This window comes from Strigops habroptila, chromosome 6 (genome assembly GCF_004027225.2).
Source record: "Strigops habroptila isolate Jane chromosome 6, bStrHab1.2.pri, whole genome shotgun sequence".
Lineage (NCBI taxonomy): Eukaryota > Metazoa > Chordata > Aves > Psittaciformes > Psittacidae > Strigops > Strigops habroptila.
This window is the reverse complement of record NC_044282.2, coordinates 67,339,448-67,355,183: the sequence shown is the minus strand read 5'-3', so window position 1 is coordinate 67,355,183 and position 15,736 is coordinate 67,339,448. Positions and strand designations below refer to the sequence as shown.

Genomic DNA, 15,736 nt, shown 5'->3' with positions numbered 1-15,736 from the left:
TTAGAGTCTTTCCACTACTTACCAACCCTTGTTGTAGTGGGCAGGTTATCAGGATAGTTATGGAAGCTCTAAACCCATCTTTGAACTTTCACTCTGCCCATTTGGCTCTAAGGGCAGGTGTCAGGATCATTGGTTTAATTGTCTATTCAACGACTTCTATTCAGGTACAAAGCACCACCTTGAACAGCACATTCAAATCACATAATTTCACAATATTACTAGTATTTTCTGAGAAACAGTTAACACATATAGCAAAATTACTCAGAGCATGGCAGGAGAACAACTGCCGTACAGAACCTACGTACAGAGCATGAAGCTACAGCATGAAGGGGCTGTAGTTATCAGGGTTCCAGTGCCAACTTGCCAGTGGGGACAGACAGTTCTGAAGCAGCTGAGGTTTCAGCCTAAAGCAATGTAAGTATTTGGGTATCACGTTGCTTGATTAACTCACTAGATAACTTAATGTGAGACAGCTGAAGAAAGCCTTAAAGAGATCATGCACGTTCCTAATGTAAAGCTTGCAAGGGCTCCCTTCAGTGTACTAGCTTTTCTTAAGGGACATTTAAGGTTTATGTGGCCCATTTTAGGGATCTTTTACACATGGTGCTGATGTAAGCTTTAAGTTCACTTTGCCTCTCCCTATACTTACTATATTTACATTTTTTGTGATGGAACTCAACAAGTAGACTGCATCTGATTTCCTCATTTTTCATTTGGTTGCACCCTTTCAGGATATTAAAATCCCTTGATGGCTTTCACCTATTACACCAACTGTTAAAAATAAAGCCAAGCAAAGTATACACTGTGAAATGCTGTCTGCTGGCTCCAGATAGCGGTGACTCTCTGACTTCCACAAGCTTTCCAGAAGAAGTGTCACATTAGTGGCCCTTTTACCCCAGACATATTTCATATTAACAGATTTCTTTCCTCATCTGTTTCTTCCAGAGCTAAGTGTCCAGTAGCTCCTGAAAGTTGACTCTCATGAGTGTGCATTACAGGGCACATATTTTAAGTTTTCTGCAAACCTGCTACACTCTTCATGACCTTCTACAGCATCCTATGGTCTCATCCACTGGTGACCATGTAATGTGTCCCAACTATGCGCCTTGGAAAATGTCATCTTATGTGATTAAGCCTGGACTTGCAGAAGAGGACAGGGATTTGCCATGCATTTCATTTCTTTCTGGAGAATTGGGAAGCAAGAGAACTGCTCCCTGCGGTGCAAGTGCTTCAGAGCAATGAGGAGGCAGCATTAGCAAAGGACACCAAGTCCTTAAGGATTCACTGCCCCTCATCCACTCTACATAATTCCCTGTGAGAGGGCAAGGAAAGCTGTCAGCGGTCCTCTGATTTATGGCTATTCAATGTTTGACCCTCCTTCTGCAGGAGCTACAACAGCTGCAGTCTTGAAGACAATAGCCAGGGAGAGCTACATGGAGAAAGGTCCCTGGGAAAGCAGTTCACTCTCCTTCCTCCCCCTCCTCTTCACTGGGAGGTTTGTGTTTTGCTTCTGTGCCACATCAGGTGTATGTAACTGCTGCCCTGCACAGACAAAAGTCAAAGAGCAAGTGCAGAATGGGATTTTAAACCTTCCATGCTCAGACTTGGTAACAAAGCCACTCCGCCAGATTGATGCATTCAGGGGGCTTAAAGCAGAGTGAAAAAGGGCTGTGCTCTATTGTCTCCGTATCGCACTGCCTCTTTAAAATCAGAAATGCATGGACAGCTTCAAGGTGCCTCCCACTGAGAAAAGGCTTTAGATGCATGCACAGAGCCAGCGGAGCCATCCTCCCCTGAGCAGCAGGGCAAACCTGCTTGGGAGAGAAATGATCATTCAGCAAAGCCCTCTGGCTGCTTTCAGTGATCCCTTCTCTGCTCCTGTGACACCAGCACACTTGCAGGGGACAAACCTGGAGGCTATCCCCATGGTGCCTGAGACCTCCAAGAAGATGAGAGCAATTGCAGGTACAGTTAGCTGATTGTGTTATGTCAGTTTGTGGATGGTTGTGTTGCCTGTATCTATTTTAAAGCTCTCTTTTGGCATTTTGCAGGGAAACCTGTCTGGAACAGATACTACGCCTTGCTTTGACCAATATACAGATTTTGCATCCAAGTATTTATTTAGTATTTCTCTTAAATGAACATTCATATTTCCAGGCAGCTGTGGGGATGGCTTGGAAAGCAGTCAATTGTTTGAACTGTTATTTAGTTTCAGGCTTTGGTTTTCTGTTCTTCTGTTGTTCTGCAACTCTTCAGTTTGAAAAGCAATGTGGAGACAGAAGTTCCATGAGAGAGTTTCTCTCAGAAATTTATTAAGTATTGGTACATCAAGGGCTGAGGGTGGTTCCAGGGAAAGAAGGGGGCAACAGTTCTGCTATGTAGATTGTCCTTTGTAGCCAGGCTGGACACTGTCTGATAGCATCCAACACCCTGACGACCTACTGCCTCAATGCAGAGAAGTGGTAATGTCCCCTGATTCTCTTCTAGGATGGTGTGGGACTGCCCTGACAGCTGGGAGTTTGGTGCGAGGATTTCTAGATGTGGCATGGGAAGACACAAGAAGACAGCCTTCCTAGCATTTTGTTAGAGAGGCAAAATTAGGGAGTAGGTTAGATTTTTTTACATCAGTGTGGAAAATAAATCAATTTTTAATATTTGGTACAAGCAGCAGTACCAAGAGGGAAGCCTGTTCCTCCCAGTCTTTAAAAGTTGAAGGCACTTTGCTGGGAAGGCAAATGTGCCATTCACAGGAGAGCATCTTATTTAAGGAAGATATTCCCTTTCACCTCAAGAGTCTGTGGATGCAAAGCCCTATAAGCTGGTTCACAGGACAAAATCTTGCCTACACAAATTGGCAGAGCTCCACTGGTTTGGGAGAAGCAATAATGGATTATGCTGGCTGGAAATTTGGTTCCCCCACTCAATTAACGGCTGCCAAAAGGAAAATGCTGGCTTCACTATTTTCTTGGGGCTTGGCAACTCCTGCTTAATTAAGAAATGTACTTAGAAGCCAGGACATCAGTCCTGTTTTCATTCTCACCAACACAACGCTCTGATTGACACATCTAGAATAAAGCAAAAACTTCTGTCCACAAGGCACATCAGATACGTTTCAGCAAATTGAGGTGCCATCTCATTTTAGCCTTTTTACCTTGCACAAGGATGACAGCACTGTGGGCTTAAATTCTGGTGGAGGTTTAAACTGGATTTTACACTCCTCCTATATTATCATTTCACTGTGTGCCAAAAACAAAATTTCGTCATTGATAAATAAAAATACTGGGTGTAACAACCAGTGTATTACACAACTCAAGGGATTTTATGATAACAGAAGCATCCTTTCACAGAGTATTTCTTCCCACTGGGCACAGCCAACAATAGAGCTGTGGGGCAATAAGGTGGCTATTGCTCTGCCTCCAGCACAGTATTTTTGCTGTAATTTCCTCTCAGGAAATGTTTTCCTCTTTTTCTTCCCACAGAAAGAGATAAATGAGGCTGTTGCTCTATAATCTTATGGGGACAAACACAAGGTGACTCACTGCTCAGAAGGAAACTTCGGATGAGGTCTCTTGCCTGCCAGCGTCGTACCCCGCCACACTGGGTAATATCAACACGAAACCAAGGGCCAGCCAAGCCACGTGTGCCATAACAAGACAGCCATGGCCATGGAGCGAGCTAAACATAACTCAAATGCTACTGTTAACTCTAACTTCGCTGCAATCTACAATCTCCATGATGGGGATTTAACCTCCTTGCGAAACTTCTCCTTCCCTTTCAATTTCAGTTACAGTGATTATGACCTGCCGCTGGACAGTGAAGATGACATGACCAAAACTCGAACCTTCTTTGCAGCTAAGATTGTGATCGGGGTGGCTCTGGTTGGCATCATGCTGGTCTGTGGCATCGGCAACTTCATCTTCATTGCTGCTCTCGCCCGCTACAAGAAGCTGCGAAACCTCACCAACTTGCTGATTGCCAACCTGGCCATCTCCGACTTCATTGTGGCCATCGTGTGCTGTCCCTTCGAGATGGACTACTATGTGGTACGGCAGCTGTCCTGGGAGCATGGCCACGTCCTCTGTGCCTCAGTCAACTACCTACGGACTGTCTCCCTCTATGTTTCTACTAATTCTCTCCTGGCTATTGCTGTTGACAGGTAAGTGGGGTGCTAAGATTACACAAGGAGATGGCCAGAACTTCCAAGGTTGGCTGTCCAGATTTCTAGGGTTTTAACATGGTGAGCTGTTCTGCAGAATTTGCTGATGCCAAGGCAGGTACTATGCAGACCTGGGTGTCTTATTTAATAAAAATTTAATCACATGAGGTCATGACATTCCTCCAGAGAAAACTCGGTATAATTTCTTGATTTAACTTTTCAGGTGAAAAGGACAGACTTATTAACACGATTTTTTTTTTTTTTTTTTCATAAAAATATGTTTGATTCAAGTGTAGGAGAGGATTTATAAAATAAGGAAAAGAGGAGAAAGAAAGAGACAAATGAGAAACATGCAGAGAAAAGGGTGTTCATCAGCACTATATAATCCTGATCCAAACCACACATCTCTAAGGAACTTTCACTAGTGGTCTATACAGCTATTTTGATTCTAAACAGTGAAGTAAATACTCCTCAGCAAGAGAAATAGTTGATGGGTGATACAGAATTTGAAAGGTGAGTTTCCAACAGGGTTATTGCCTTACTAGATATTTCCTTCTCCCTCTACAGTATTTTCACAGCTTTTGTTTTGGTGTGAAAGAGTCAAAAATAAGACTTCTGTGTAGCCTGCAAAATAGAGTTCTTATTCCCTGTCATGCTGTACAGGAAAAAAAAACCCCAACAATCATTAAATTAACCATTTGATAGTACTGAGGTCTTAGCTAGACGCTCCATCCCAGCAGGGGATGCTCAGTGAGTGTGGCCAGGACTCTCCTCTCCATTAAATTACTCTCCTCTCATATTGTCCTCTCTCTTTACACACCTTTCTGAGAATGACACTGTGGCAAGCCACAAAAGACCCATAGGTCATTTATGGCACTGTCCAGAAAATAATAAAATGCTCCACCAACCCAACTTAGCAGAGATTTTCCTACAGACTTGGAATAAGCAGAACATAATGATATCCACCTGCTGTACTACCTGTTTTATGCTGCAGTCCTGAGGTATGGCTATATATGAGGTATATATGAGGTATGGCCTGCCTCTCACTCCAGGAATTTTAACAATATAATTTACCTGTATTCTTTCTTATGACTCCTGCTCTCTTAGCCTCATGCACTGTGGACTCCGCGTCAGCTGTGTCAGACTTATGTCAGCATGAAGCTGACTCTCAGTGCCTGCATCCATCACAAAAAGCCAGAGACCTGCAGAGTAAACTCTTTATGGAAAGGCCATCACAACAAACTATTTATTGTGTACAAACACAATCTACATCTCTGTATACCCTCTGCATATATGCACTGTATGATTCCCCCCCTCCCTTCCCTTTTTCCCCCAATTTCTCTCATGTGCCATTTTACGCTCTAGTCTAATATTTCATAGTTTTTGGCACCTGATCGAAAAGGCTCAGGTCAGTTAACCCTGCTAATGGTTACACAGGCATAGCCTTTGTGCAACTGATTGAGCTGTTATTGATGTCAAAAGAAGTCTATGGAAAGACTCTGGGAAAGTTCAGAGATGTCCTGGTGTGGGAGAAAGTACAATCAGCTCCTATGAAACAAATCCTTAACAAACATCTAACAAAATAACCTTTGAACAGCAGCTGAGGACTCAGGGTTAAGCTTCTAAGCTTCTAACCACTATCATGTATGCATTACCATTTTCTGTTACTTATCTTCTTCAACTTCTAAAAAATTTTCTTGGAAAGCTCTGCTAGTGCATCCCAGAATGATAAAGTAACATGGGTCACTGAGCCCTTATGCCTACTAAGAACTCAGAAGATTTCTAGCATATCTCCCCACGCATCTTTAAAAACAATCCTGGAAATAATTAATCACTGAAGTTTGTTGTAGGAACACACTGTTATGGTTCCACTGCAGGTTTTTTTTTCTGAGCTTTTGACTTGGTAAACAGAGAGAAACCTTGCTCATTAAAAAATCAACCATTCCATGTTGGTTATGTCACGCAGGTTGTTGACTTCAGTTTCTAACAAGAATAAGCTCCTAACAAAAGTCTTCCCATGCCATTTAGAAGGGCTCACCTGTGTAGAGAGGGTAAACCTGTCCCACAGGATTTCCCCCAGGTCAAGCTCTCTTTCATCTTCCTTGATGTCTATTCACATTAAAAGTAGGAATTTTGCATACTTAAGGCCACAACTACACTAGAAAATAATGCAGTGTGAAAGGAGAGGATATGAAGAGCAAGAGTTTGTGCTAAGGGTCCAGTGTTCATGCTGTAATATTTGGGGGGGGAGCTTTAGTGGGTCCCCTGGGCTGAACACTCATGGGCACATGCTGTGTTTTATGTGCATTTTTGGAGCACATCTTCCAAGGCAGTTTCATCTGAGCTCAGTTCATGTGCTCCAGGACCATTTCACAGTAACAGCCCAAGTGTGGTAAGCAATGAGAATCAGAAAACCTACCAAAAAAGCTCCCTCCTGACTCTCTTGTAGAGATTTACCCCATCCAGCCAAATGTTCTGCTGAGCGGATATTCATACTTACAAATGCATACATTCGTATTATCCCACAACCTTGTTTCCACAGAGCCTGATCTAAAAATATTCATTTATCAGCTCACAATGAGGCTGACTAATTCTGCTGCCCGTTGACATCTAGCCTGCCCTATTAAGAGTGATGAACAATTCATCTGCTTGTAAGATCTGGCTGATGAAAAGCACCACTGACTTTCCATTTACTTTCGAATGAATATATCCCGTGGGTGCTATCTATTTATAGACTATATACAGATAGAAAAGCCTCTGAATGAATGAGAAAATCCAGGTTTTGAAAAAACCCTTTGTGTTAAATACAATTGTAGTGGGAACTCTGGAAGGTCTCTGATAAAAATCTCCTTTTAGCAAAAATATCCTAATCTTTTTGTGAGAGTGTACGCTGATGTAAGTTCTTCCTACACCTATAGCTTCTTGAAAAATCATCCACCCAAACGCCAACAAAAAAAACCCCAAACAAACCAAAATCCAGAGTGAATGCCATTTGGTCCTAGCCCCCTTTTAACTGAATTGAGGGCAAGTGATGAACCTTTCAAGTAATGTACTTCCATTTCTCCTCACTTCTTTGTGAAGCAGTGCAGTACACCTTGCAGCTTTACAGTATAAGGAGTGCAAATACTTAACTCAAGTTTTATGGTTTGGCATATTACTTAACACAGCATATTTAAGAACAATTAGCAATATTCACCTCCAGCACATGAAACAAAAATTTGCATGGGCAGAAAAATGATACACAATCATTTGTTGGTGGCTTGAAAACACACTCACCCGTAACCATCCACTAGCATCAGCTTCAGCTCTTTCCTCCTTGACAAAAAAAAAAGCATATATAAATAGTTCTCTGCCTCAGGAAAACATTTTCCTGCTTCTACATGTTTGTATTTTCACCCGTACCTGACTAGGTGGAATTCACATTGCAATTCACATTCACATTTCACATTTCAAACTCTCATTTCCAGCAAAGAATTTCCTGATGCTATATCATTGCACATCCTGGGTACAACATCACCTGCATATTGTGCTAGGTCCTGCAAACATATTTGCCAGTAATAGGCATATTACCTCTCTTTTTCCTTTCTACAACTCCCAGACATGTGACCTGTGTTAAAAGGAAAAGTTCGTGATACAAAATTGCAACTGTTTTAGTTTGATCTTGTTAACAGGTGTGAGTTTAAGACTGAGGTCTTAAAGCTACCCTCAGACACCCTAATGTATGCTCAGGTTTTCAGATTGCCAAGTAACCTCCTGTCCTAAACTTCAGCCACTTACTCCAGAGTTTCTGCCTAGATTTAAGAACTTGGCTCTTGGCTGCTACTTTGGAAAATTTTCTTAACTCTCCTCACAGCCAAATTTCTCAGGCTCTTTCCTTCTCTCAAGAATGACAGCAACTTCCTCCTGCCTAACTCTGTCTACTTTGTATTCCGAGGTGTGATTTGACCAATAGTGTCTTCAGATTTCATTTTGTGTTTGTCTGTTCTAGGTATCTGGCCATTGTACACCCACTGAAACCACGCATGAATTATCAAACAGCAACCTTCCTAATTGCCTTGGTCTGGATCGTCTCCATACTTGTAGCTATCCCATCTGCATACTTTGCTACTGAAACAGTGTTATTTATAGTGAAAAACCAGGAGAAAATTTTCTGTGGTCAAATTTGGCCAGTTGACCAGCAGATGTACTACAAATCATACTTCCTTTTCATCTTCGGCATTGAGTTTGTTGCACCTGTGATTACGATGACTTTGTGTTATGCCAGGATCTCTCGAGAGCTTTGGTTTAAAACCGTACCAGGATTTCAGACAGAACAGATCAGAAAGAGGCTTCGATGCAGAAGAAAAACTGTTATGGTACTGATGTGCATCCTGACTGCCTATGTTCTCTGCTGGTCACCTTTCTATGGCTTCACAATTGTCCGTGACTTTTTCCCCACCATCTTTGTGAAAGAGAAGCATTATCTTACTGCTTTTTACATAGTTGAATGTATTGCTATGAGTAACAGCATGATAAACACCATGTGTTTTATAACTGTAAAAAATAACACTATGAAGTATTTCAAGAAGATCATGTTGCTCAGATGGAGATCAACATACAATGGAAGCAAATCTAGCACAGATTTAGACCTGAGAACAAGTGCAATGCCAGTCACAGAGGAAGTAGACTGCATAAAACTGAAATAAATTTTCCTCCATTATAATCTCACATATTTTGGAGAGGGGGTAAAGAGGAAATAATGCCTCCTCAGAAGCTTCTCCCTTGTTTGTGGGAATACCCACCATTGGTGAGAGCCCTTGAAAAGCAGCCTAGTATGCACTTCCACCAGAACTCTTTTCACTGGACTGCTGTATAATTCTGTAACTCAGACTGATGCTGTTCTTCAGTTCAGTCATTTGTATATCTGGGATGTAGACACTCACTTTAGAGTTGTTTAAAATTTAAGATCAACAAAAAAGTCGAATGCATTAAAGCCTGTTACAATGATGGAAGAGTTAATTGCTGATCCTAGCAATGATATCGCTTTGTTTCTTCTTAAGAGAAATCTCTTAACCCCTTTTAGCTTATCATTTGTACCTTTAAGCTATTTGTGTCCTTTTCCTCTGCTCACAAGAAGGAGGATGGCGAAAAAAGCCCATTTTGCTTCATGTCACTCTTTAGCCTCTTGGTTTATCCCTCATGATGACGCTCCTTGAAGTCTACAGAGCACCAGCTTTCTATTGTCCAATGTGCAGCATGCTTTTATGAAAGGCACATTCTCTACAAAGCTAAATACTGCTTCACAGTCTAGTGAAAATCTCAAGTTTCTTCCGGTGATACCTTGTTTAAGAATGTTTTATCAATATTCCACTCTGTAGTTTTATGTAGTGTTACTCTATTATGTATTTGGAAATGGCACAGTTACATATTGAAGGGACCTGTTCCCTTCTCTCACCTCAAGGCATTCTAAGGCCAGCTTCTGCTGCCTCAAGCCACTGAGCTGTTCAGAGAATCCACCATAAAACCTTACAGGTGGGGAACAACATCTAAAGATTGCCTAGTCCACCCCTCTGCTCAAGCAGGGTCAGCTAGAACAGGTTTCCCAGGACTGTGTCCAGTTGGGCTTTGACTGACTCTAGGGATGGGGACTCCATAGCTTCCCTGGAACATTCTTCAGTGTTCAACAGCTCTCACAGTAAAAAAATGTTTTCTAATCTTGAGATGGAATTTCATGTGTTTCAACTTGTTTTTCAGTGGGACCTATATAAATCTATAGTGTGTTAGTGGGAAAAAAATCCACCCTGCTGAACTAGGCCTAGATATCTTACCAATTCTGTGTACACCTTCAAAATAAAGTACAAGTAGGGCCAAAACAGCACAGAGATCTTGAGACAATCTGTCTTTCTGCAAGCAATGGAGACAGACTCTAGGCTTCAGCAAGCTACTCACTGGCTGAGTAGCTCATTGTCTGGTCAAATGTGAGGCAACAACTCAAGATGAATTCTGCATTACCTCCCTCAGTGCTGTTTTTACTATTCTGATTTTGTCCTTGCAACTCAAGGACAGGTGTTAAACTGGTCATCATGATAAAGCAGGTGACAGTAGCAGTAATACCTACTCATGTAAACTACACGTAAGATATGAACTTTTGTGTATTAAAATCAAGTTTTTTCTATTGTGATGACAAATGCTTCCTGTTTTAAACTATGTGGTATTGCCTACTTTTGGAGTAAATGGCTTTTGTAAATAATTTGTCTATTTGTGAATTTAAAGTGAGCAGCAAATCCTGCTAATAAAACAGTAAACATGGAGTCAATATCAGCATTGTGAATTATTTTTTTGTATTTTTCCTTGGCGATAATTTTCCTACCCAAGTGACTAATGTGAATTTTCCAATTTCTGCTAAAGACAAACTATCAGCCTGACCAATTAAATTTAATGGCAAAAGGATATTCAAATCCATTCAAGTACCCAAATCCTCTTCTCATTAGCTGCTCTTAAAAAATACACATTGGAAAGGATCTCATAATTTGCTCTGTTAGGCAAAACAATTACTGAAATCATTCTTCAAAATGACATTTTGAATAGGCTAAGTACTAAATCCATTTGTTTCCCAGCCTGCCAAAGAAATTTAAGGGACTAGAGCATTGCATCATCTTATCATCAAGAGGCTTAATCTTGTAATTTCTCCTGAAATCTTATGGTTTCTTCCAAAACTGTGCACCCATATTTATCTTCTGAAACCTGTACTAATTATAAGAGTTTAGCTAGCAATATTAGCGTGTCCTGATACTCCTTCCACTTATTTTTATAGACTTTTCTTGGTGCAACAAAGCCAAATAGCTGACAATTTTCCACACCTGGAAATCCGCCTCAGGCTGAATTACTACAAAAAAAAAAAAAAAAAGCTCAGTCCCCACCAAGCACTATAGAACCAACCAAAAAATGGGAGAAATAATGCTTTAAAATTCAGAAAAACCCATTGAGAGCTCCAACAGAGCTCTTCTAGTCCAGCCCTCCTAGTGTTCTCAGCCACCACTGCATCCCTGTCCCTGCAAAGGTAGTAAGCCTTTGCTGGAAGTAAACCAGCAGCTGCCACAGCCCCTACTGTGGATTTAGGTTTTGGGGTCCACAACACTGCTGTATTTTGACATTTTGAGGTCTTTCCATCAGCAAAGCAGTGTTTCAGGCTGAACCACTGGTTAGGGCAGGAAAAAAAGCTGTGCTTTGCCCTCAACTGCATTTGTTGTGAGCGGGATCCCCAGAAAGAGGAGTATTCCCACCGAAGAAGGGAGATGGTCCCCTGTTCCCTGGTAAGAGCATCCACGTAGCCACATCGCCCTTCACCTGTGTCTGCACCAACTCAAAACACTGTGACACTGGTCACAGATTTCACTTTCAGGGACAAATGTCTGCTCCTAAACTGGGCTGCAGCAACAAGGGGCCCAGGACAACAAGCCCATGGGCCCTGCATGGGGACAGAAACCCCATGGAGCATTTTTGTCTCCACAGAACTCATTCTGTCTTGGTAGTGACAGGCCCCCCTCCATCTGCCAGGGCCTGCGTGCCACCCATAACTGTGCTTGCATGGAGAATTTGAAAGACTCTTAAAATCACTTAACTCTCTTTAGGTGCAGAAGTATGCTGTAGGGACAGGCCCTGACCTCAGTGGCCTCAGGCAGGGGGAAGCAGGTGGGCCATGGTCCAACCACAGCAGCCGAGGGAGGGGGCCATACCACATGCTCCCTATAGCTTAAGTTGTGCAGGAAATAAAAAGAACAGAAAGGCTTTTATTGCACCCACAAAAGTTAGGCTAGGGAGCACGGACCTGCTCCAGAGATAGGTCCTCCCTTGTGTCGGTCTCTGTTAGCTGCCTCCTGTCCAGCCCCTCCCTGCAGAAACACTTTCACACCTACACCAAATGACAACATTTAGTGAGGGAATGGAATATGGACTGCACCTATCCAGTGCTCTGCTTGCAAAAACCATGCTTAAACAACGAAAGCATACCACAAGCTGGAAGGAAGGCACGTCTCTGTCAACAAGGAGAAACAGCCCCTTCTGGCACAGCTCCAAAACCATAGGCTTGTTTCCTTTTGCAGCAGCTCCTCCAGGGATAAATAAAGGTAAATCCAGTCTCTGCCCCTTCACACTAGCTCTCTAAAAAACAAAATACAGGTGTAGCTGGAAACTAACATGGTGATCCTGAACAACTAAGAGAGGATTAAGAGAAGAAAAAGCAGTTATTCTCAGCTAAAGGCACTGAGAAAATGAAGTATGTATTTTAATAAAGCAATAGCAGGAAAAGAAACTCCAACCATTGTCCCTCTAACAAAGGATGACAACCTGCAAGAACCCAGGCCAGGGTGGCTCACAACATGACACGAAACTTCTCTGAGGACTGACTCAGGAGCTCAGACCTAACTGTGCTTCATTGAGCCTGGAAGACTTTCCTGTGGCAACAGCACCCTCCAGCTGCTGCCTCTGCAGCACAGCATCACGCCTACAACACTGAAAACTGCACCAGCTTGCACCAGCCACCTTGGTGACAGGCACATGCAGGTATTCCCAGTATTCCCATGCCTCCAATGCATAGCAACATATGCTTCAGCTTTCATCACTTGGGCACCTAGGCACTTAGTCAACACTTCTGATGTCCGCATTCTCCCTCTCTCCCTGTGTCAGCAGGGCAGTGACCACTTGCTGGCTGCTTGGGCTACCCCATTCCAAACATTCAATATCACCTGTGCTGAAAAAACTCTCACCATTAAGCAGAAGAAAGAAGGATTGAGACAAGACAGACACTACTCCCTCAGACTCACAAAAGTTCCTCTTCCCTCTTACACTCTACAGACTGCACCCTCACCCATGTTGCCAGGAAAAGCCCCCAAACCCCTGATGAGACAGGGATCACTGCAGCTTCCAAAGCGACCTTCCTAACACCACCCAGAATAAGAGAATGATGGACAAAACCTGGCATAAAACCACCAAAAGTATCATGAATAATAAGAACCAACACTGAACACAAAGTTGCTCACAGCCAGAGTTGCCTCCCTCGAAACCAGGACTGAGTAAAACCAACAGAAGAGAACACACAGAGATGGTAACACTCCCCAGAAAAAAGACACCCCCAAGCTCAAAAGACCATTGAGGAAAATTAAAAACCCCATGTAAACTCATCCTGCTCCTCACCTGCTGGTTCCAGGCAAAAACAGGTGGAAGGTAACACACAGAAAGCACGTCACAGGCACAGCAATAAAATCCAGGTGTGTGTTGAGACACAGCAATAAAATCCAGGCGTGTAGGACTTTGAAAAAGTCAAATGCTGAAGCACTCCAAAAAAGCTGGAAGGTGGAGAGCTCCAAAAATGATACGCATTGAAGTGCTCCAGAGAGCAGAGTGCTGGATACTGGAGGGCTGCATATTCAAGTGCTCCAATGAAAGCCAGGCACTGAAGCAATCCAAAACAGCCAGGCAGCGAAGCACTGCTCTAGGTGCTGTTAAGGACTCCAATGTACACAAGGCATTCTAGGTATCAAGAAAAAAGCCTCAGGGTGAAGCACCCCAAAAAACCCCATGTGGCAGAAGCCTCTGAAAAAGACGAATATGGAAGTGCTCTCCCCCTTCCTTCTTCCCTCCCCCTACCCCCCCCAAAAAAAAAGATACTGAGGGACTCCTCTATGGTGGCAGTTCAATGAATGAGTACTCCATGGCAGCACAACACGAGGCTACTCTGGCATGGTGTGATGAGGGCCTCCTCCAGATAGGTGCAAGTAGGTGCTCCATTGGCACAGTGCAGCCAAGGATTCACCCAAAATACGTACCATACAATACATACCGTAAACCATGTAATCACATATCACATAATCAACTAGGTTGGAAAAGACCTTTAAGATGATCACATCCAACCATTACCCCAGGACTCCCAAGACTAAACCATTACCACTGAAGGCCTCATCTACATGGGTTTTGAACACTTCCAGGGATCGTGATTCCACTACTTCCCTGGGCAGCCTGTTCCAATGGCTGATCACCCTCTCTGTGAATAAATTTGTCTCCTCACTAAGGGGTATTGCAGGAACACGCTGACCCAAAGGAGATGATGGACAGGCATGGGCTAGGAAGGACAGAGCAGGCAGGGAGAGCAGTGGGATGGCCAGGCAGGCAAGCAGCTGAGCTGGGGAAGGGAAAGGTGGGCAGGGGGCTGCAGTGCTGGTGCCTGGTGTGGGCTCAGAGGGAGGTCATGTCATTAAGCGCATTGTCCAGCTCCTCGCTGATGGCTTTGTACTTCATCTTCTGTGCATGCACTTCATCTTCTAGATCATCGATGGTTTTCTCCAGCTTCGCCACAGATCTCTGCAAACTCTACATGGGTCTCAGCCTCCTTCAGCTTTTCCCCTAGATACTTGATTTCCTCCTCATACTTGTCCTCCTTGGAGGCACATTCTTCCTCTGAGGCAATGAGGGATTTGAAAGTCTGGTCCACGGTCCACAGCTCTTCTTCCAACTGTCTCATGTGGCTCTCTGCCACCTCTGCCCTCTCCTCTGAGTGTACCAGCTCTCCTTCAAGGACAACCAGCTTGCAGACGACCTCCTCGTATTTACAGTCAGCGTCCTCAGCTATGTGTTTCACCTCCTTCAGCTGCATTTCCTGGCATCAGCTCCATCTTCTCCTCATCTTTCATGGCCCTGTTTTCAATGACCTTTGTGCCTCTCTTGCTCTCACCAGCCACCTCCTCAGCCTCCTCCAGCTTCTGCAGGGTGGTGGCCAGGCGCTCCTGGGCTCGGTCCAGCTCCTCCTCCACCAGCTGGATACGGCGGTTCAAAGAAGCCACTTCACCCTCGGCCCATTCCCAGGCCTGCCGCTCAGCATTGGCCTCTTGCTGCAGGTGCTTGGCACACTCCTCCACCTCATCGGCCACCTGCTGCACTGGATCTTCTTCTTAACAGCATCGATGGAGTTGATGCCAGCCATGGCAGGGGGCTGCCAGCAGGGAGGCCGCACCAACGAGTCCTTTGTGGGATCCGCCTGGCTTGGGCAGGAAGCGCTCAGGCAGCGGCCGCTCCTGCTGCCCACCCTGCCTCCCAAAATACCGTACAAAATAGTACACAAAATGAGTACAATAGAATACATACAACACAAAAGGCAATAAATACAATACAAAATGGAGTACACAGAGTTAACACAATAAAACACCAATAATGCAATACAAAATACAATACATACCATCCCAGACAGCACAGTGCATACAAAAAAGAAAAGACATAACAAAATCCAGTACAATACAAAAAATACAATACATATGTATGATCACTGTCATACTATATAATACCTACAGTACACAATACAAAACAAACTACAGCAGAATACAAAACACATTTTGCATTTTGTATTGTACGTATTGTACATACTGTATTGTACAAGGCAAACAATACAACAGAATACCATATCATATGACCAATTCCATAAATTACATACAATGCATACTGCATTATAAATAACAATACGCCATTCAACACCAACAAATGAACAATACATACCACACATACAATAAAACACAAAATATACAGCATACACAAGACAAGGCAAGAAAAAATACA

The 15,736-nt window shown here is 43.3% G+C and overlaps 2 protein-coding genes across 2 annotated transcripts; one reads left to right on the top strand and one right to left on the bottom strand.

Moving 5' to 3' along the window:
- The first annotated feature begins 1,724 nt into the window (after positions 1-1,724).
- Positions 1,725-10,459, top strand: PROKR1 (prokineticin receptor 1). Its single transcript, XM_030489834.1, has 3 exons — positions 1,725-1,965; positions 3,480-4,156; positions 8,145-10,459. Exons 2-3 carry the CDS (start codon positions 3,660-3,662, stop codon positions 8,839-8,841), a joined length of 1,194 nt encoding a protein of 397 aa, XP_030345694.1. The 5' UTR covers positions 1,725-1,965; positions 3,480-3,659; the 3' UTR covers positions 8,842-10,459.
- A 3,903-nt stretch (positions 10,460-14,362) lies between these two features.
- LOC115609501 (tropomyosin beta chain-like) lies at positions 14,363-15,110 on the bottom strand. The gene is given in 4 exon segments (XM_032920011.1): positions 14,363-14,492; positions 14,494-14,792; positions 14,794-15,065; positions 15,068-15,110. Coding segments are annotated over 4 exon segments (741 nt in total). The 3' UTR covers positions 14,363-14,365.
- Positions 15,111-15,736: the final 626 nt, after the last annotated feature.